The 21,105-nt window shown below is 41.0% G+C and overlaps 2 protein-coding genes across 3 annotated transcripts in view; both read left to right on the forward strand.

Annotated features, from left to right (window-relative positions):
• Nucleotides 1–21,105, forward strand: part of ddx46 (DEAD (Asp-Glu-Ala-Asp) box polypeptide 46) — an 800,864-nt gene that overhangs the window by 401,998 nt on the left and 377,761 nt on the right. The window lies entirely within an intron of this gene.
• On the forward strand, nt 1,505–13,272 carry LOC137488873 (uncharacterized). 2 transcript variants are annotated; one of them, XM_068216182.2, is made up of 12 exons: nt 1,505–1,555; nt 2,616–2,707; nt 4,243–4,271; nt 5,873–5,894; nt 6,012–6,039; nt 6,154–6,214; nt 8,640–8,783; nt 8,864–9,057; nt 9,403–9,506; nt 9,584–9,702; nt 10,171–10,335; nt 12,998–13,272. In XM_068216182.2, the coding sequence occupies exons 2-12, from the start codon at nt 2,641–2,643 to the stop codon at nt 13,220–13,222; spliced, it is 1,158 nt and encodes a 385-aa protein (XP_068072283.1). In that variant the 5' UTR covers nt 1,505–1,555; nt 2,616–2,640; the 3' UTR covers nt 13,223–13,272. The 2 variants fall into 2 exon arrangements, with proteins under 2 accessions (XP_068072283.1, XP_073791665.1); XM_073935564.1 differs by lacking the exon at nt 12,998–13,272 and adding an exon at nt 11,694–12,630.

Consider the following 21,105-nt stretch of genomic DNA (forward strand, 5'->3'; position numbering starts at 1 on the left):
GATGTTTCTGGATGTACTCTAGATTAAGGTGAGTAGTGATGACTTGTTACTCCTCTAGTGTCAGTTTGATGGCTAGAAGATCCCAATGACCAATGTGAACATTTTGCTCTGCTGCTTAAGCACATAAATAAAGGGTCGGGGATTTGGGTTGTATTGGGAATTTACGACTTTTGCTCAAATGGTAGGGTCATCCATTTCTATGATGAAGGGGTGAGATGAATCAGACAGGGTGAGCCCTAACGCTGAACACACGACTTGTTTCAACTGCTGGATGGATTTGATGGCTTTGAGATCCAGAAAAGTGACTTGGGTTTATTAATGAGGAGCAAATTGAGTGGAGCTATCATAAGGCTTCACTGAAGTGAAGTATAAAGCATTGATAGAAATGCCAAACCTGAACAAGTGCTTGTATCTTGTGATTATAAATATGGATCCCCATAGGATTCATGGCATGATTGAGGAACAGATGGTGGTTTGGTAGATGAGGACATCATTGATGCGAACAATAATGAAGAGGTGGCAAGGGCAGAGAGTTAGCATGGGCAGAGTTGATGTTTCCCCACCAATGTAATCCCCTCTGAAAAAAAAAAGTCATCTCTCTTTAACATGTGCTGAAAAGGTTAAATCACTGTCTTTACTCGAGTTCTACCTCCCCCAAACACATTTGGATGAAATCTTTGAACTCTAACTTGTCTTGAACTTGAGAAAGGTGGACTTGACTACAGCCCTATTGTTGGAGAATGTCTATTTATCCACATCCCAGGATGATATCCATAGTAGAACCCTCCAACACCCAAACATTAACATCCTCAGAGTGAGAGACTGAACTGGGCCTGAGAATGGATCCAGATTTGTTGTGGTGGCAGTGGGAATGGTGTCCAAAGGAGTTAGGGAACAGACTTGGAGGAGTATGCGTAAGATCTTGTTGCTGGTTTTATCAGTTGATTGCTAAAATGTAATGAGGTGAGTTCAGACTTAATTCATAACTTGGTCAAGCTGATATAGTCAGAAAGTTAATGAGGCATAACAAAAACATGGCTTGAATAGGAGTGCTGTGACAGGCTTCATCTTCATATTGGCAGACACAGATCAGCTGATTGTTGGATCTTGTAAGCCATGATATAATTCATTTTCTAGAACATTCAAAAAATATGTCAGCATCAAGGAAATGACGGAGGTAAAAATCATGCCATTAAATTAGAGATTTCCCACAAACTGGATTCTGCATTCTTGACATTTCTCTTGGAAACTGATCACATTCCACAGTATTTTACATACAGTACAGTATCTGTGGGTCTCCGTGATGCTGAATGAGTTAATAATGTTTTGTAGGGTACCTTCATAACCAATGAAGCCGCTCTTGTCATCTGATATGATGCTGTAATAATCCTTCATGGGTGTGACATGTCACTTGACAGATCAGATGCAGATGAATATTTATGTGATGATTCCTGCAGGTGTGACTCTACACCTGCCAAACTTATTGAGGGTAAGTGCCTAAAGTCAAACAAACAAACACACACACACATATGCACACACACTCAGCGGAGTACAGGTAAGAAATCTCACCTTCAATTCTATGATCACTGACTAAATCTGAACAGTAGGAAATCTGTTTAAATGCATATAAGGTCAAATCAATAAAATGAGCTCAGGAAACTGCTGAAATAAATATTTAAGAGAGGAGATTTGAAATCACCTTCATCATGATCAGCAGCAGCAATATGTGTTTATCTGCAGATCTATTTTCAGTAAGCATTCATTTTCTTTCAGTAGGCAGAAAGAGGCAGAATTACTTCTGGTGCTGGTTTTTGGGTGCTAAACTACTAACAAGCAGATTTTCGTAACATTTACTTCTGTTTAGTATTTGCGGATGGTGGTTCAGGTTGTGGCAGATTATTATGTTCATCGAGGTTGTGCTTATGTGAACAGAAATGCAAATGTTAATTTATATATTTTAAATATACATAAACATGTGTATTGTAAACATATATAACAGGTCAAAGGGTGGTATTAATTTGAAATATTTTATGACATAATAAATGTGATTTAACTGATCGACCTTTGCTGAAAAAAGACCATAATGTTGAACAAACAAGAGAAATAATAGAAGCCATCGTAGAATTTGTACATCTTTATTTGCTCTGTAGGAAATTATACTGGTTCGTAGGTCTCTTCTGGTCATTGAAATAATTATTTTAAAATAAATACATTTTTGCCTTTACATTTATTCATTTAGCAGATACTCTTATCCAAAGTGACAAGTTAAACTGATAAATAAAGCACTAAACACTAACATAAACATAACTAAAGCACGTTAAACTAATAAATATTTACAAATGGAATATGTCCTAAAAGACATACAAACAGTACATTTTACAAAATGTGATCGCTTGTTTTCAATGATACCTAAAGTGTAAACTTTTGTGATGGTTGCTGCTGGTTTTCTTCAGTATAGTGTAGACCTTCATTTAATCTGAAAGACTGTGTGTATTAACACATTAAACAAACAGAAGTTAATTCCTCTGTATAAACCTCTTACATATCAGGACTGTAAGACATGTCAACTCTTGACATTTAATATGTTGATTGAATTTCTGATTGTGCCATTCTAGCTTCTAAACAATATGAAATGACAAGATGACGCCAACGACAAGAAAAAAACTGCTCACCGACAAAGCTCTGGTGCTGCTTGTTCTCTTCTGTGGTGAGTAACAGCGAATGAATGTGTGCTTCTGAAATGCAGCCTTCATGGATGATTTATTGACTTACACTGACAGTATCTGTTCACCTACTGGAGGAAAGACTGACTGTGAATTCACACTAATACACAGACAGGAGACGTGAAATAGTCTTCCAGCGCTTGAGAAATTAAAATGTGAACGCTTCAGGTCTCTTTGTTCGACTAATATTTGTCAGGAAAAATCCTGGACCATAAATCCTGTAATGGCTAAATATTTATAATGTAATCTTTCAGTCAGTCCCCTGCTTAAAAAACTACATAGTCTGGTTAGGTTGACACAGGCTACAGACCTGACAAAAACAGCAAACAATATCACTTCAGAGGACTAATTCATTATTAGTTAATCTTTAGAACAGTGTAATGACAACTAAGCATTTATTCATCCTAGTTTAGGTCAGGTTAGTTAATGACAACACATTCAAATGACAAATCATAATTGTTTTATTAGTTTAAGTTAAAGGGAGAGTTTTCAGCATTCTTCGAAATATCTTCTTATGTGTTAAATAGAAGAGAGTCCTTTTGCTGATCTGTCCCTTTAACAGCTGATGAAATCCAGTCAAAATTAACAGTTTTTCTCACTGTGGATTTTAATGAATGATCTCATGATTACTAATGACACTTTTGTTTTAAAGTATTGTCTATTGTACTCAATCATCTTCTTGCAATTGTAGTTTTTTGAAACCTTTGTTTCCTCTGAACATCTAGAGCCCATACAATAAAGCAATAAAAGGTCTTTTTTGGTTAAAGTAACATTTATTTGCAGCTTGAGGTTAACATCTTGATAATGATGTATATCATGATAAACGTTGCAGCAATTAATCGCAGCAAAACATATCGACACCGTCAAAACCTATGCACATAAGCAAAGCCTTTTTTCCAGCTGGGTGGTTTGGCCAACAGAACAATTAGGATTTTGTTTTAGTACAAATTAATTTGACCAGATCAGTCCTCAGCTAGACTGTAACCTATATAAAGATAAAATACAGAACTCAAAACTAAACACTGCCTTCTGTGCTCAAACTCTCCTGTCAAAATCAAACACTGTAGTCAGAAACTTTTGTCTTTTTGTCCTATTTAGTGATTCACAAGTGCTTTGTGTTTATTAGCCGTGTTGAACTGCATTATGGCATGTTCATCTGTGCTCTGTCCACTTCTGATGTTGAAAATTCAACTCTACAGTTAAACAAAGTGACTTTTATTGACATTTTAGTAGTCTGCAATAATATAATGCATAAGAAATAATATCTAGAGAAATAAGTCTGAAAATAACAGAAAATGTGCTCCAGTTTATTACAAGGTTTCTGTTGCTGTTTTCTGTACCTTTCTTCACTGTTTACATGGGTTATATCAGACACAGTTGATGCATCACGAAAGATCAATGATGTAAATCTGAATGACAAAATAAGCTAAAATCACATAAACAAAGTCAGATGTGGCACACAGTCGATTTCCCAAGATGCAATACATAAATAAGTGATTTAATGAATCTGTTCCTTTAGGCTCCTTTACTTCAGTGGTGCATGGAGAGGTGAGTAGAGCAAATATTATTATCACTAAAAACAAACTGCAAAATCTTCACACCATGGAAAATTCCATTAGCAAACTTGAGGTGTTTTTCCAAGTAGGCTATCCCGTCATCTTGGAGATGTTGCTACACACTGAAAATCCTTCATCTTACTTCTAGTCCAAATACCTAAACCAGTGGTTCTCAAACTGTGGTACGTGTACCACTAGTGGTACGCAGGCTTCCTTGTAGTGGTACACGGAGGAATGAAATATGTCATGTACATGCTACACACATTTAAAAATGTATAAAATATTATGTAAATAATATGCCATATATGACATATAGCCATTTCTGAGGTAATCTGCCACGTTTTTTTAACTGTGCAGAGTTGTAGCTGCTTTACTGGGCCTACTACGCTACTGTATTTCAATACTGCTCATTTTAGTGGTACTTGGAGAGACAATTTTTTTCTGAGGTGGTACTTGATGAAAAAATTTGAGGACCACTGATCTAAACATTCTTAAATTAAGCATTTTTAGGCAAACAAAAAAATGTCAAAAGTCAAATTTAAGTGAGTTTTTCCTTAAAACTTGCAAAACAATCTGCCAGTGCGGGAAGCAGAATAATCTTATCTCAAAAGAAAAAATAATGATTTTGCTTACCCCATTGGCAGACTATTTTGATTGTTTTAAGGCAAAACTCACTTAATTTTGGTAGATTATTTCCTAAAACAAGACTAAATGTTTTGCTTGTCTTGAGAATTCTTCTTGATTTAGGAATTTTTAGATACTTGGACTAGAAACGTAAAATAAGAAAAGCACTTTTTGCACTGTAGTAATTTTTAGCTTACTTCATTGGTAGATTATTTAGCTTGTTTTAAGAAACAACTCACTTGAATTTGACTCATTATTTCTGAAAAGGCCAGTATAATAGTCATGAATATTTTTCTGATCACTTTTTTATTAGTGAAAAAAAATCGTCATTAAAATTTCTCATTAAGGGCGAGGCAGTGGCGCAGTAGGTAGTGCTGTCGCCTCACAGCAAGAAGGTCGCTGGGTCACTGGTTCGAACCTCGGCTCAGTTGGCGTTTCTGTGTGGAGTTTGCATGTTCTCCCTGCCTTCGCATGGGTTTCCTCCGGGTGCTCCGGTTTCCCCCACAGTCCAAAGACATGCGGTACATGTAGAATTTGAATGTCAAATTTGACATTCAAAGTGTCAATACTGTGTCACTTATAAAGATCATGACACAATTATAATGGCCTCGTGACAGTCATGTTTATGACAGATTTATGATATGTTATGTTCTCTTGGTAATGCCAAATTGAGAAACAGAGAAAGTTGTCACAAAGATATCTTAAACAATGTCATCTTTGCAGTTAAAATGACATAACTGAGCAAATGACACCTAATGCTGGCTGTCATAGACATGCATAAACTCTCATTCATATTCATGATGTGTTTCATGTCATGATTATAAGGGTTTAATTACAGTCTTATGAACAGATTTAGATCTGTGCAGTAACATGTGTCTTGAAGAAGATTTCTCTTGCTGTTGGATTATCAATCTGTATATCTCAAAATGTGATTTTTTTTCTGAATTACTGTTGTGTTTTTGTCTTTAGTATGTTACAACTCAATTTAGAGGTAACTCCAAACCCCCTCTTTATTAATATTATCTCAATTTTGATACCACAGCACAATTCTTGTGTAACTAAATTCACAAGCTGAACATTCTGTGATTTTCAATCTCTTTCCCTGCAGAATTACAGCAGATTGACACTGCGAACAGGTCAGACATAATCAATATCATTGTCCTGAGTTGTCATGGTCTTTGCAGCTTCATTGTGATGCCTTCTCTTCTTTATTCATTCATTTTATATTTCATTTATTTGCTCCCAAACAGGACTGTCAATGTCTCCATGCAAACATGCAACTCAGCACAGACGAACCATGCAGCCTCAGTGGTAAGATCCTACCCAAAATAACACCAAACAGCTGCCAGTGAACATTATCATGAGACTCTGGAGCACAAAACCACTTTTACCAAAATGACAGAAATCATTAACATATTAATAGTAACACTCGGGCGATACGGTAGCTCAGTGGGTAGCACTTATGACAAGAAGGTCACTGATTTGAGTCCCGGCTGGTTCAGTTGGCGTTTCTGTGTGGAGTTTGAATGTTCTCCTTGTGTTGGCATGGTTTTTCCCCACAATCCAAACACATGCTCTATAGGGGAATTGATGAACTAAATTGGCTGTAGTGTATGAGTGTGTGTGTGAATGAGTGTGTATGGTACTGTTCTCAGTACTGAATTGCAGCTGGAAGGGCATCTGATGTAAAAACATATGCTGGAATAGTTGGCAGTTCATTCCGCTGAGGCGACCCCTAATGAATAAAGTGAGTAAGCCGAAGGGAAATGAATAACTGAATGGTAACACTTTAGTTTAGGTCACAATTCATGCTATTAACTACTGTTCATAAGTAGATATGAAGTATAATCCTATTCTGCATCCTTATTGCAAAAAAATATGACTTTCTTTCCTAGAGTTTGTGTCTTGCTTCTAGTCCACATATGTAAACACTCTTAAATCAAAAAGCTTTTTCTAGGCCAGCAAAAACCTGTCTTTTTTTTTTTTTAAATAAGCCAAAATTAAGCACGTTGTTTTCCTTAAAACATGCAAAGTAATCAGCTAATGTGTAAGCAAAATAATCTGTCAAAAGGAAATAACTTTGCTTCCCCCATTGTCAGATTATTTAGCTTGCTTTAAGGAAAAACTTACTTAATTTTGACTCATTATTTCAAAGAAATGCTTCTTGATTTGAGAATATTTAGATAGTTGGACTCGAAACAAAACAACATTTCTTTTTTTTTTGCAATCTAAAACAAAATCTTACTGATTTCAGCATTTAGACTGGTAGTGTCAGCATCTGCTTATGTAAATCAGAGAAATTATTTGCACATATGACTTTTAAATCAGCATTGGCAATGACTTATTGGAGATTATTGGTACTGTGTAATGATAACTCAGCAATGGTTCAATGCAGAGTTTAAGTGGCTGAAAGGGCACCTACAATGCAAAATCAAATTGGTGAGCTGTTTGGACAGAACTATGTGTAGTATAGTGTGTCCACATTCATATTGGAGTGATATAAACACAATAAGTCTTAATTTTTTTTTTTTTTTTCTGACTTTAAATAGAAAAAAAATTCTTGCCCACCAAATTGCCTGACAGGCCCCATGTCTCCATAATAACATTTACACTTGTCCACGGATCAATGACACTGTGGTTAAAATATCAGTTCAAACACTCTGAACAGCTGCACCTCAGTTATTAGTTTTATAAGTATAAAATGTTATAAAACAGAGCGTGTATGTAGTAAAGACTGTACAAATCTGCCAAGCAATTAACCTGTCAGTAAACGCACATACAGTTGAAGTCAGAATTATTCACCCCCCTTAGATTTTTTTTCTTTTTTAAATATTTCCCAAATGATGTTAAACAGATTCAGAAAATGTTCACAGTATGTCTGATAATATTTTTTCTTCTGGAGAAAGTCTTTCTTGTTTTATTTCGGCCAGAATAAAAGCCGTTTTACATTTTTTACACCCCATTTTAATGAAAAAATTATTAGCCCCTTTAAGATATTTTGTTTTTGATAGTCTACAAAACAAACCATTATTATACAATACCTTGCCTAATTACCCTAACCTGCCCAGTAAACATAATTTACATATGTATGCCTTTAAATGTCTCTTTAAGTTGAATACTAGTGTCTTGAAGAATATCTAGTCTAATATTATTTACTGTCATCATGACATAGATAAAATAAATCAGTTATTAGAGATGAGTTATTAACACTATTATGATTAGAAATGTGTTGGAGAAAATCTGCTCTCTGTTAAACAGAAATTGGGAAAAAAATAAACAGGGGGCGAATAATTCTGACTTCAGCTGTATATGTGTGTGAGTGTGTGTACTGCAAACGGCATTCGTGTGTGCCTCATCATTTCAGAAAGGCTTGAATAGACTCCACCAATACATCACATAAACTTACTTGGAGTCTTGACTAATGAGCTGTATGTCAGCTCTGTGTCTGTCTCTGTCACTGACTGCCGTTTATCTGACATAATGCATGAGAAGCAGATGTGCATTTGGAAAGGTAGTTAGGGAGAACCAACTCATTTGCATTTAAAGCCACAGGCTACGAAACAGCTACACTGCCCACCAGACACAGACAAAATGGGCAGATTCTACATTGTATAACAAATAATCTGTTGGGTATTTTGAGCTGAATCTTTACAGACACATTCTGGAGACAACAAATGCTTATCTTACATCTCGTAAAATGGGTAAAATAGATGTCCTTTAATTCTCCCCTTTAAAGGTGATCAGTGCCACGGCCAATATGAGCGGTCAAGCGTTGTGCAAGATGATGAACGATGGAAACGTCTCCAGTGCTAAACTGCAATGGCTTAACATGCAGATCAGACAAATCCTCCAGTTAGCGCTCAGTCTATCTGTGGAGCTGGTTTGTAACCCTCTAATTCAAGCACTTTCTGTTATATGTGTCTCTGTGTGAGATGAACCACAGCTTTTTGTCTTTTCCAGAACCCAGAGTTAAACATCAGTGTGGCTGCTGCCTTTCTTTCTGTGGATGATCTCACTGAAACAGCAATCCACGATCTATCGTTTGTTGAGTACTGGGTGTATGTGAAGTTTCTGCCTGTTCTTCCATATGTCAATGAGGAGATTCTGGCACAACTGAGTCAGATGAAATTCCCCTGCCAAGCCTTTCAAGTGATGTACGTGACATTTTGAGGAAGACAAGATAACGCATGTTTGCATTTAATAATTACACTGCAAAAAAAAAAGTTTTTGTCTTGTTTCTAATCCAAATATCTGCAAATTCTTAAATCACGAAGCATTCTCTAGACAAGCAAAACACATTGTCTAGTTTTTAGAAATAAGTAAACATTTCTTTAAACAAGGAAAGTAACCTGCCAATAGGGTAAGCGCAATCATCTTGTTTTCGCTTTGAAATAACTTTACCTTCCTTACCCCATTGGCAGATAGAAAGACAAAAGCATTTTTTGCAGTGTGCACATCAGCTGAATGATCACTAATAGGGATGACTAATGTGTTTTTAGTGTGAAGGTTCTCAGCAGAGAAGCAGCACTGATCTCAGACCAGCAGAAGGAGCTGATCTTCACTCATCTCATTTACTCATATCTGTCCAGGACAGACATAACAGGTACCCAGACATTAACTGACAAACATTATTGAGGGATTGCATGGAGGATTGGCTTTCATGGCTGCATATATTCACAGATCCAGGTTGCCTCTCAAACATCCTCACGAGCAATGAATGGCTGCGGATCAATTTTGGGATATTCTCTAAACATGCCACACTTGCACAACTGCAGACGCTCAACAACCAGTTCACTGAGGTGATTTAAGTTCTGCAAATAATAATACGACAACAACTATTACACTGATTTACTTACTTAGAGTTTTTGTCTGGTTTCTAGTCCAAATATCTACAAATTCTTAAACCAAGAAGTATTTTCTAGACAAGCTAACAACATTGTCTTGTTTATAGAATTTAAAAGTCAAAATGAAGTGAGTTTATTCTTAAAACAAGTAAAATAATCTGACAATAGTGTAAGCAAAGTAATCTTGTTTTGACATTATTTAGAATATTTTCTTATCCCATTGGCAGATTGTTTTTGTATGTTTCAAGTGAAAACTCACTTAATTCGAACATTATTTTTTAAAACAAATCAATGTTTTGCTTGTTCTGCTTCTTGATTCAAGAATTGTTAGATATTTGGACTAAAAACAAGACAAAAACTCTAAGTAAGAAAAGCAGCGTATGATGCACAGGAACTCTGGTTGATGATTCTTGTACTTTGCAGCTGGATTATCTTGACTTACTGAGTCCGTCTGAGGTGGCAGAGTTTACTGTGACATCCGGAGCTCTGAACAGTGTCAATATGATCGGGATCATTTTTGACCGTTTACAAACAGGCAATGCTTTCCAGAACACTGATGAGTTTTTCTGGACCCTAATTCGGTCTAAGGTAAGATCAACTGACTAATGTCAAATTCATTATTTCTATTGACAGATTTCAGATTCTGGACAAACTTTAACCAAGAGTACTGCAGAATATCCTCAATACGAAGACATTGACCAGAAAATTATGCATTTCTTATAGCAACAATTAATTTTAATGAAGTCACATAGAAAAGTGTGGATGAAGTATAAACAATCAAGAACAACCCAAACTTTTGTTAGATTATATTTTATTTCTTTTAAAAATGTTTTCCAAGACATATTTAACAGTGCTATAAAGCAAGTTAAAAGACATTTACTTTAAAGTAAAATCAAATTGGGTGAAAAAGTAGAAATTAACAATTAATCCACAACGCAAGTTTACTCATATAAAAAACTCATTAAAAAAAATCATACAATTAAAAGGCTTTACCAAATTTAATATTAATACTGGGAATTTCGTGTAAGTTTAAAGTACATTTCAATGGTTAAATATACAAAAAGAAAACTAGATCTAAATGCCAGTCCTTCAACACAAGTTTGTGGGCATCAAAGTGTTAATTTTTTGTGCAATATTTTACTTTTTTATATTTTCAGGCAGTCGAGTGTTGATAGAGCAGTATATACGATCAATTGTAGATTTTCAGTAAAAGTGTTCACAGAGCAGTAAACATACCATCAGGCACAGGTTTTCAGCCAGTAAAGTGTTAACAGATCAGTAAATATAGGCTACCATTGAGAGCAGGCTTTCAGTGAGTAAAGTGTTCACTGAGCAGTATACACACTCACCGACCACTTTATTAGGTACACCTGTCCAACTGCTCATTAACGTAAATTTCTAATCAGTTAATCACATGGCAGCAGCTCAATGCGTTTAGGCATGTAGACATTGGCTGTTTCTCAATTCAAAGAACGCAGAGAACGGACTTACGTTCTTCTAAAGACCGGTCTTGCCAGGTGTCCTCGGAAGAACGAACTCGGGAGAACGAGAATAGAGAACGCGTCCTGTGTGAAACTAGGGAAACTCCTGAGACAAATAAGTTATATCTCTAATCTTTAATAATAAACCTATATAAAATGCTGCACTTCCAACCTCAGTTGTTGCTAGATCGGATATGCATGCAGCCGGAAGTTAACGAGAATTATTCATATTATTTATGAAATTTCCCATTTATTGTATTTCAACGTGTATTTTAACGTCAATCCCAACTCTAAACCCATCTGTCACAGTGATGTAAAAATATGAATTATTGTTTTAAAGTGTCAGAAAAAATGTTGCTATATTAATGTGCATATTGCACTTCTACCAGAAACACCAGGGAGAAAATTATGATACTGAATTACATTTATTGATTATTATTGTTTAACAAAAGTATCCTGAAACAGGATTTCACAAGCTGAGGCCATGTCCATATCTTGGTTTGGAAGCTTTTAGATCCAGCTACATCTGCTGAGGACGAAGGCAGGGGCGGAGCTTTCCCCCCTGGTGGTGGTGAGGAGGATGGTGGGTGAACGTCTGCGTCTGTGCCTGCAACTAAATGAATGAATGGACAGATTATATATTCCTTGTGTCTCTTGGTTATTGGTTGGAACTGATTGTGATGAGTGATGTGACATTTAGGTCTTCCTGGTAGAACTACCGCTACAAGCTACATTTCCAGCTGGCTGTGCATCCGATCTAGACTTTACCTCCCACCTCCTGTCGCAATGAGTTCTGGGACTTCTAGAGCGAGTTTGGTGCTTAAGTCTGCATCCATGCATCCTCGATTTCAAGACTGCATTCAAGAAGTTTTTACACGTCCTCCGTTTTTGCGATTTTGAGTATTGGAACTGAACTTTGGTAACTGATGATGACGTTAAATGAGAACAGGAGGATGCAAGATCGCTAAAGAACACATATTGAGAAACAGCCATTGTTAAGACCAAAGGACCACTCCTGTAAGCTAAGAACTGGAAACTGAATCTACAATTCACACAGACTCACCAAAATAGGACAATAGAAGATTAAAAAAACGTTGCCTGGTCTGATGAATCTTGATTTCTAAATAAAAGCTCAAGTTATAATTGATTTTATGCTGCACACTGGTGGTGGTGTGAGACTCGTTTCATGATTGTAAAAGTGCTTTGGGTGTATAACCATACACCATATATTCACTATATAAATGCACATTACTTACTTACTTACTTTATTTGTCAATGTATTAATTTTATTTTTAAAAAAATTATACTTTTAATCCTGGAATCAAGAAATGAGTTTCTTTGAAAAAACTGAATCAATATTTGTAAAGACAATGCAGTTGAAATAAAACAGAATTCCCCACTCACACATCTAGAAAAAAGGATTTTAGATAAACTACATAAGAATGAAATATACTTAGCAAAAATCTTTTGATTTAAAATAGAAAACTTGACTTATCATTGACATATTGCAAATTATTTTCAGTTCAGAGAGGTAAAATGCAGTAAAGGACTAGCCTTGAGGCTTGTCTCTCCAAAAGAATCTGTGTGCACACTTGGATTTGCAAGCTAAGACTTCATACATCACTAAAAACAGTAGAGTGTGTAACATTAATTTGAAGAAATCTTTTTGGAAAAAAAAACATACAACAGCTCAAATTAGCCCAAGAGTTTCTGTTGCGTACTCGGTGATGGAAACATTTGCTTTTCTCTTTGCTTTTCATCACCTCTAGGTTTTGAACATCAGCCCTGTGGTGAGAGACATCATGATGAATGGAACCTTCCAAATCATCCGCCTTTATTTCGCAGAGTTCACGAGCTACGACTGGATTTCCTGGTTCACGCTGAAACTGAGTCCAGTCCTTTCCAGCTTGACTGCAGAGATGCTCCAGACAGTAACATCATATACCGACTGCAACGCATACCACATCATGTACGTAACGCTTTCCATATGCTAGCCAGCTCTGCAATGTTTTCAGTTAACTGCGTCATGCTTAGATTTCTTCTGCCGTGTTTTGATCCAATCTAGCGTCGGGGCTCTGAGCAGCCACTTTGAGCAGATGACATCGCTGAGACAGCAGGAGCTCACCGCAGTCCTGTTGGGCTACCTAAAGCAGAGTCAGGCATCAGGTAGGTCCAGCATATTCAGCGCTTGTTTGTCTTGTGGGCTAAATAAAATATCAATACTTGGTGTCTGTGCATCTTCGTCCGTCCTAACGAGTCTCTTTTGCACGTCCCTGTCGAAGGCTCAACCTGTGGATCCGTCACCAGCAGCCTCAGTGTTTGGCTTGAAGAGAGCTTTGGCAAATTCTCTGTCTACGTGGACTACCAAGACCTGCGTGCACTCAACGAGGCATTTGGAAGTGTAAGGGGCCCACCGTACCACTTGGTTGTTCTGGTGACTGCTTTGAGCATGCACGTTGTTTCTACAGACGTTGTTGTTGTTGTTTTCCCTTCTGCAGTTCCAGGCACTGGACCTTCTGAGTGCCTCTCAAGTTGCTCAGCTGACCCTAACATCTGGAGCGCTGAACAACGCAGATCTGATCACCATGGTCTTTGAGCGTCTTGACGGCAGCAATGCTTTCCAGGATGTGGACCAGTTCTTGACGGTTCTCACCCAGACCTCGCAGGTACGTTCCCATCCATGAGATGGCAAGCGCGCAGCTGTTCCGCTTTGTTTAGGAAATTGTTAAAACAAGATAGCCCGGGACATTTTGTGTTGTACTCTGAAATGGGAATGTTGCCTTTCCTTTTGTTTGACCATGATTTTAGTACCCGACCCTGACCGTAGCCCAACATAGCCCAAGAGTTTCTGTTGCGTACTCGGTGATGGAAACATTTGCTTTTCTCTTTGCTTTTCATCACCTCTAGGTTTTGAACATCAGCCCTGTGGTGAGAGACATCATGATGAATGGAACCTTCCAAATCATCCGCCTTTATTTCGCCGAGTTCACGAGCTACGACTGGATTTCCTGGTTCACGCTGAAACTGAGTCCGGTCCTTTCCAGCTTGACTGCAGAGATGCTCCAGACAGTAACATCATATACCGACTGTGACGCATACCACATCATGTACGTAACGATTTCCATATGCTAGCCAGCTCTGCAATGTTTTCAGTTTTCTGCGTCATGCTTAGATTTCTTCTGCCGTGTTTTGATCCAATCTAGCGTCGGGGCTCTGAGCAGCCACTTTGAGCAGATGACATCGCTGAGACAGCAGGAGCTCACCGCAGTCCTGTTGGGCTACCTAAAGCAGAGTCAGGCATCAGGTAGGTCCAGCATAGGCAGCGCTTGTTTGTCTTGTGGGCTAAATAAAATAGCAATTCTTGGTGTCTGTGCATCTTCGTCCGTCCTAACGAGTCTCTTTTGCACGTCCCTGTCGCAGGCTCAACCTGTGGGTCCGACACCAGCAGCCTCAGTGTTTGGCTTGAAGAGAGCTTTGGCAAATTCTCTGTCTACGTGGACTACCAAGACCTGCGTGCACTCAACGAGGCATTTGGAAGTGTAAGGGGCCCACCGTGCCACTTGGTTGTTCTGGTGACTGCTTTGAGCAAGCACGTTGTTTCTACAGACGTTGTTGTTGTTGTTTTCTCTTCTGCAGTTCCAGGCACTGGACCTTCTGAGTGCCTCTCAAGTTGCTCAGCTGACCCTAACATCTGGAGCGCTGAACAACGCAGATCTGATCACCATGGTCTTTGAGCGTCTTGACGGCAGCAATGCTTTCCAGGATGTGGACCAGTTCTTGACGGTTCTCACCCAGACCTCGCAGGTACGTTCCCATCCATGAGATGGCAAGCGCGCAGCTGTTCCGCTTTGTTTAGGAAATTGTTAAAACAAGATAGCCCGGGACATTTTGTGTTGTACTCTGAAATGGGAATGTTGCCTTTCCTTTTGTTTGACCATGATTTTAGTACCCGACCCTGACCGTAGCCCAACATAGCCCAAGAGTTTCTGTTGCGTACTCGGTGATGGAAACATTTGCTTTTCTCTTTGCTTTTCATCACCTCTAGGTTTTGAACATCAGCCCTGTGGTGAGAGACATCATGATGAATGGAACCTTCCAAATCATCCGCCTTTATTTCGCCGAGTTCACGAGCTACGACTGGATTTCCTGGTTCACGCTGAAACTGAGTCCGGTCCTTTCCAGCTTGACTGCAGAGATGCTCCAGACAGTAACATCATATACCGACTGTGACGCATACCACATCATGTACGTAACGATTTCCATATGCTAGCCAGCTCTGCAATGTTTTCAGTTTTCTGCGTCATGCTTAGATTTCTTCTGCCGTGTTTTGATCCAATCTAGCGTCGGGGCTCTGAGCAGCCACTTTGAGCAGATGACATCGCTGAGACAGCAGGAGCTCACCGCAGTCCTGTTGGGCTACCTAAAGCAGAGTCAGGCATCAGGTAGGTCCAGCATAGGCAGCGCTTGTTTGTCTTGTGGGCTAAATTAAATAGCAATTCTTGGTGTCTGTGCATCTTCGTCCGTCCTAACGAGTCTCTTTTGCACGTCCCTGTCGCAGGCTCAACCTGTGGGTCCGACACCAGCAGCCTCAGTGTTTGGCTTGAAGAGAGCTTTGGCAAATTCTCTGTCTACGTGGACTACCAAGACCTGCGTGCACTCAACGAGGCATTTGGGAGTGTAAGGAGCCCACCGTGCCACTTGGTTGTTCTGGTGACTGCTTTGAGCAAGCACGTTGTTTCTACAGACGTTGTTGTTGTTGTTTTCTCTTCTGCAGTTCCAGGCACTGGACCTTCTGAGTGCCTCTCAAGTTGCTCAGCTGACCCTAACATCTGGAGCGCTGAACAACGCAGATCTGATCACCATGGTCTTTGAGCGTCTTGACGGCAGCAATGCTTTCCAGGATGTGGACCAGTTCTTGACGGTTCTCACCCAGACCTCGCAGGTACGTTCCCATCCATGAGATGGCAAGCGCGCAGCTGTTCCGCTTTGTTTAGGAAATTGTTAAAACAAGATAGCCCGGGACATTTTGTGTTGTACTCTGAAATGGGAATGTTGCCTTTCCTTTTGTTTGACCATGATTTTAGTACCCGACCCTGACCGTAGCCCAACATAGCCCAAGAGTTTCTGTTGCGTACTTGGTGATGGAAACATTTGCTTTTCTCTTTGCTTTTCATCACCTCTAGGTTTTGAACATCAGCCCTGTGGTGAGAGACATCATGATGAATGGAACCTTCCAAATCATCCGCCTTTATTTCGCCGAGTTCACGAGCTACGACTGGATTTCCTGGTTCACGCTGAAACTGAGTCCAGTCCTTCCCAGCTTGACTGCAGAGATGCTCCAGACAGTAACATCATATACCGACTGCAACACATACCACATCATGTACGTAACGCTTTCCATATGCTAGCCAGCTCTGCAATGTTTTCAGTTAACTGCGTCATGCTTAGATTTCTTCTGCCGTGTTTTGATCCAATCTAGCGTCGGGGCTCTGAGCAGCCACTTTGAGCAGATGACATCGCTGAGACAGCAGGAGCTCACCGCAGTCCTGTTGGGCTACCTAAAGCAGAGTCAGGCATCAGGTAGGTCCAGCATAGGCAGCGCTTGTTTGTCTTGTGGGCTAAATAAAATATCAATTCTTGGTGTCTGTGCATCTTCGTCCGTCCTAACGAGTCTCTTTTGCACGTCCCTGTCGCAGGCTCAACCTGTGGGTCCGACACCAGCAGCCTCAGTGTTTGGCTTGAAGAGAGCTTTGGCAAATTCTCTGTCTACGTGGACTACCAAGACCTGCGTGCACTCAACGAGGCATTTGGAAGTGTAAGGGGCCCACCGTGCCACTGGGTTGTTCTGGTGACTGCTTTGAGCATGCACGTTGTTTCTACAGACGTTGTTGTTGTTTTCTCTTCTGCAGTTCCAGGCACTGGACCTTCTGAGTGCCTCTCAAGTTGCTCAGCTGACCCTAACATCTGGAGCGCTGAACAACGCAGATCTGATCACCATGGTCTTTGAGCGTCTTGACGGCAGCAATGCTTTCCAGGATGTGGACCAGTTCTTGACGGTTCTCACCCAGACCTCGCAGGTACGTTCCCATCTATGAGATGGCAAGCGCGCAGCTGTTCCGCTTTGTTTAGAAAATTGTTAAAACAAGATAGCCCGGGACATTTTGTGTTGTACTCTGAAATGGGAATGTTGCCTTTCCTTTTGTTTGACCATGATTTTAGTACCCGACCCTGACCGTAGCCCAACATAGCCCAAGAGTTTCTGTTGCGTACTCGGTGATGGAAACATTTGCTTTTCTCTTTGCTTTTCATCACCTCTAGGTTTTGAACATCAGCCCTGTGGTGAGAGACATCATGATGAATGGAACCTTCCAAATCATCCGCCTTTATTTCGCCGAGTTCACGAGCTACGACTGGATTTCCTGGTTCACGCTGAAACTGAGTCCAGTCCTTCCCAGCTTGAATGCAGAGATGCTCCAGACAGTAACATCATATACCGACTGCAACACATACCACATCATGTACGTAACGCTTTCCATATGCTAGCCAGCTCTGCAATGTTTTCAGTTAACTGCGTCATGCTTAGATTTCTTCTGCCGTGTTTTGATCCAATCTAGCGTCGGGGCTCTGAGCAGCCACTTTGAGCAGATGACATCGCTGAGACAGCAGGAGCTCACCGCAGTCCTGTTGGGCTACCTAAAGCAGAGTCAGGCATCAGGTAGGTCCAGCATAGGCAGAGCTTGTTTGTCTTGTGGGCTAAATAAAATATCAATTCTTGGTGTCTGTGCATCTTCGTCCGTCCTAACGAGTCTCTTTTGCACGTCCCTGTCGCAGGCTCAACCTGTGGGTCCGACACCAGCAGCCTCAGTGTTTGGCTTGAAGAGAGCTTTGGCAAATTCTCTGTCTACGTGGACTACCAAGACCTGCGTGCACTCAATGAGGCATTTGGAAGTGTAAGGGGCCCACCGTGCCACTTGGTTGTTCTGGTGACTGCTTTGAGCAAGCACGTTGTTTCTACAGACGTTGTTGTTGTTTTCTCTTCTGCAGTTCCAGGCACTGGACCTTCTGAGTGCCTCTCAAGTTGCTCAGCTGACCCTAACATCTGGAGCGCTGAACAACGCAGATCTGATCACCATGGTCTTTGAGCGTCTTGACGGCAGCAATGCTTTCCAGGATGTGGACCAGTTCTTGACGGTTCTCACCCAGACCTCGCAGGTACGTTCCCATCCATGAGATGGCAAGGGCGCAGCTGTTCCGCTTTGTTTAGGAAATTGTTAAAACAAGATAGCCCGGGACATTTTGTGTTGTACTCTGAAATGGGAATGTTGCCTTTCCTTTTGTTTGACCATGATTTTAGTACCCGACCCTGACCGTAGCCCAACATAGCCCAAGAGTTTCTGTTGCGTACTCGGTGATGGAAACATTTGCTTTTCTCTTTGCTTTTCATCACCTCTAGGTTTTGAACATCAGCCCTGTGGTGAGAGACATCATGATGAATGGAACCTTCCAAATCATCCGCCTTTATTTCGCCGAGTTCACGAGCTACGACTGGATTTCCTGGTTCACGCTGAAACTGAGTCCAGTCCTTTCCAGCTTGACTGCAGAGATGCTCCAGACAGTAACATCATATACCGACTGCAACGCATACCACATCATGTACGTAACGCTTTCCAAATGCTAGCCAGCTCTGCAATGTTTTCAGTTAACTGCGTCATGCTTAGATTTCTTCTGCCGTGTTTTGATCCAATCTAGCGTCGGGGCTCTGAGCAGCCACTTTGAGCAGATGACATCGCTGAGACAGCAGGAGCTCACCGCACTCCTGTTGGGCTACCTAAAGCAGAGTCAGGCATCAGGTAGGTCCAGCATAGGCAGAGCTTGTTTGTCTTGTGGGCTAAATAAAATATCAATTCTTGGTGTCTGTGCATCTTCGTCCGTCCTAACGAGTCTCTTTTGCACGTCCCTGTCGCAGGCTCAACCTGTGGGTCCGTCACCAGCAGCCTCAGTTTTTGGCTTGAAGAGAGCTTTGGCAAATTCTCTGTCTACGTGGACTACCAAGACCTGCGTGCACTCAACGAGGCATTTGGAAGTGTAAGGGGCCCACCGTGCCACTTGGTTGTTCTGGTGACTGCTTTGAGCATGCACGTTGTTTCTACAGACGTTGTTGTTGTTGTTTTCCCTTCTGCAGTTCCAGGCACTGGACCTTCTGAGTGCCTCTCAAGTTGCTCAGCTGACCCTAACATCTGGAGCGCTGAACAACGCAGATCTGATCACCATGGTCTTTGAGCGTCTTGACGGCAGCAATGCTTTCCAGGATGTGGACCAGTTCTTGACGGTTCTCACCCAGACCTCGCAGGTACGTTCCCATCCATGAGATGGCAAGCGCGCAGCTGTTCCGCTTTGTTTAGGAAATTGTTAAAACAAAATAGCCCGGGACATTTTGTGTTGTACTCTGAAATGGGAATGTTGCCTTTCCTTTTGTTTGACCATGATTTTAGTACCCGACCCTGACCGTAGCCCAACATAGCCCAAGAGTTTCTGTTGCGTACTTGGTGATGGAAACATTTGCTTTTCTCTTTGCTTTTCATCACCTCTAGGTTTTGAAAATCAGCCCTGTGGTGAGAGACATCATGATGAATGGAACCTTCCAAATCATCCGCCTTTATTTCGCCGAGTTCACGAGCTACGACTGGATTTCCTGGTTCACGCTGAAACTGAGTCCAGTCCTTCCCAGCTTGACTGCAGAGATGCTCCAGACAGTAACATCATATACCGACTGCAACACATACCACATCATGTACGTAACGCTTTCCATATGCTAGCCAGCTCTGCAATGTTTTCAGTTAACTGCGTCATGCTTAGATTTCTTCTGCCGTGTTTTGATCCAATCTAGCGTCGGGGCTCTGAGCAGCCACTTTGAGCAGATGACATCGCTGAGACAGCAGGAGCTCACCGCAGTCCTGTTGGGCTACCTAAAGCAGAGTCAGGCATCAGGTAGGTCCAGCATAGGCAGAGCTTGTTTGTCTTGTGGGCTAAATAAAATATCAATTCTTGGTGTCTGTGCATCTTCGTCCGTCCTAACGAGTCTCTTTTGCACGTCCCTGTCGCAGGCTCAACCTGTGGGTCCGACACCAGCAGCCTCAGTGTTTGGCTTGAAGAGAGCTTTGGCAAATTCTCTGTCTACGTGGACTACCAAGACCTGCGTGCACTCAACGAGGCATTTGGAAGTGTAAGGGGCCCACCGTGCCACTTGGTTGTTCTGGTGACTGCTTTGAGCAAGCACGTTGTTTCTACAGACGTTGTTGTTGTTTTCTCTTCTGCAGTTCCAGGCACTGGACCTTCTGAGTGCCTCTCAAGTTGCTCAGCTGACCCTAACATCTGGAGCGCTGAACAACGCAGATCTGATCACCATGGTCTTTGAGCGTCTTGACGGCAGCAATGCTTTCCAGGATGTGGACCAGTTCTTGACGGTTCTCACCCAGACCTCGCAGGTACGTTCCCATCCATGAGATGGCAAGCGCGCAGCTGTTCCGCTTTGTTTAGGAAATTGTTAAAACAAGATAGCCCGGGACATTTTGTGTTGTACTCTGAAATGGGAATGTTGCCTTTCCTTTTGTTTGACCATGATTTTAGTACCCGACCCTGACCGTAGCCCAACATAGCCCAAGAGTTTCTGTTGCGTACTCGGTGATGGAAACATTTGCTTTTCTCTTTGCTTTTCATCACCTCTAGGTTTTGAACATCAGCCCTGTGGTGAGAGACATCATGATGAATGGAACCTTCCAAATCATCCGCCTTTATTTCGCCGAGTTCACGAGCTACGACTGGATTTCCTGGTTCACGCTGAAACTGAGTCCAGTCCTTTCCAGCTTGACTGCAGAGA

Source organism: Danio rerio, chromosome 21 (genome assembly GCF_049306965.1).
Source record: "Danio rerio strain Tuebingen ecotype United States chromosome 21, GRCz12tu, whole genome shotgun sequence".
Lineage (NCBI taxonomy): Eukaryota > Metazoa > Chordata > Actinopteri > Cypriniformes > Danionidae > Danio > Danio rerio.

Bases quoted from the DNA above. Each gene is read 5' to 3' on its own strand.
- LOC137488873 (XM_068216182.2), top strand. From the start codon at position 2,641: ATGACGCCAACGACAAGAAAAAAACTGCTCACCGACAAAGCTCTGGTG. The intron at 8,784-8,863 runs GTTTGTAACCCT...TGTCTTTTCCAG, and splicing joins TCAGTCTATCTGTGGAGCTG to AACCCAGAGTTAAACATCAG. The intron at 10,336-12,997 runs GTAAGATCAACT...CATCACCTCTAG, and splicing joins GGACCCTAATTCGGTCTAAG to GTTTTGAACATCAGCCCTGT.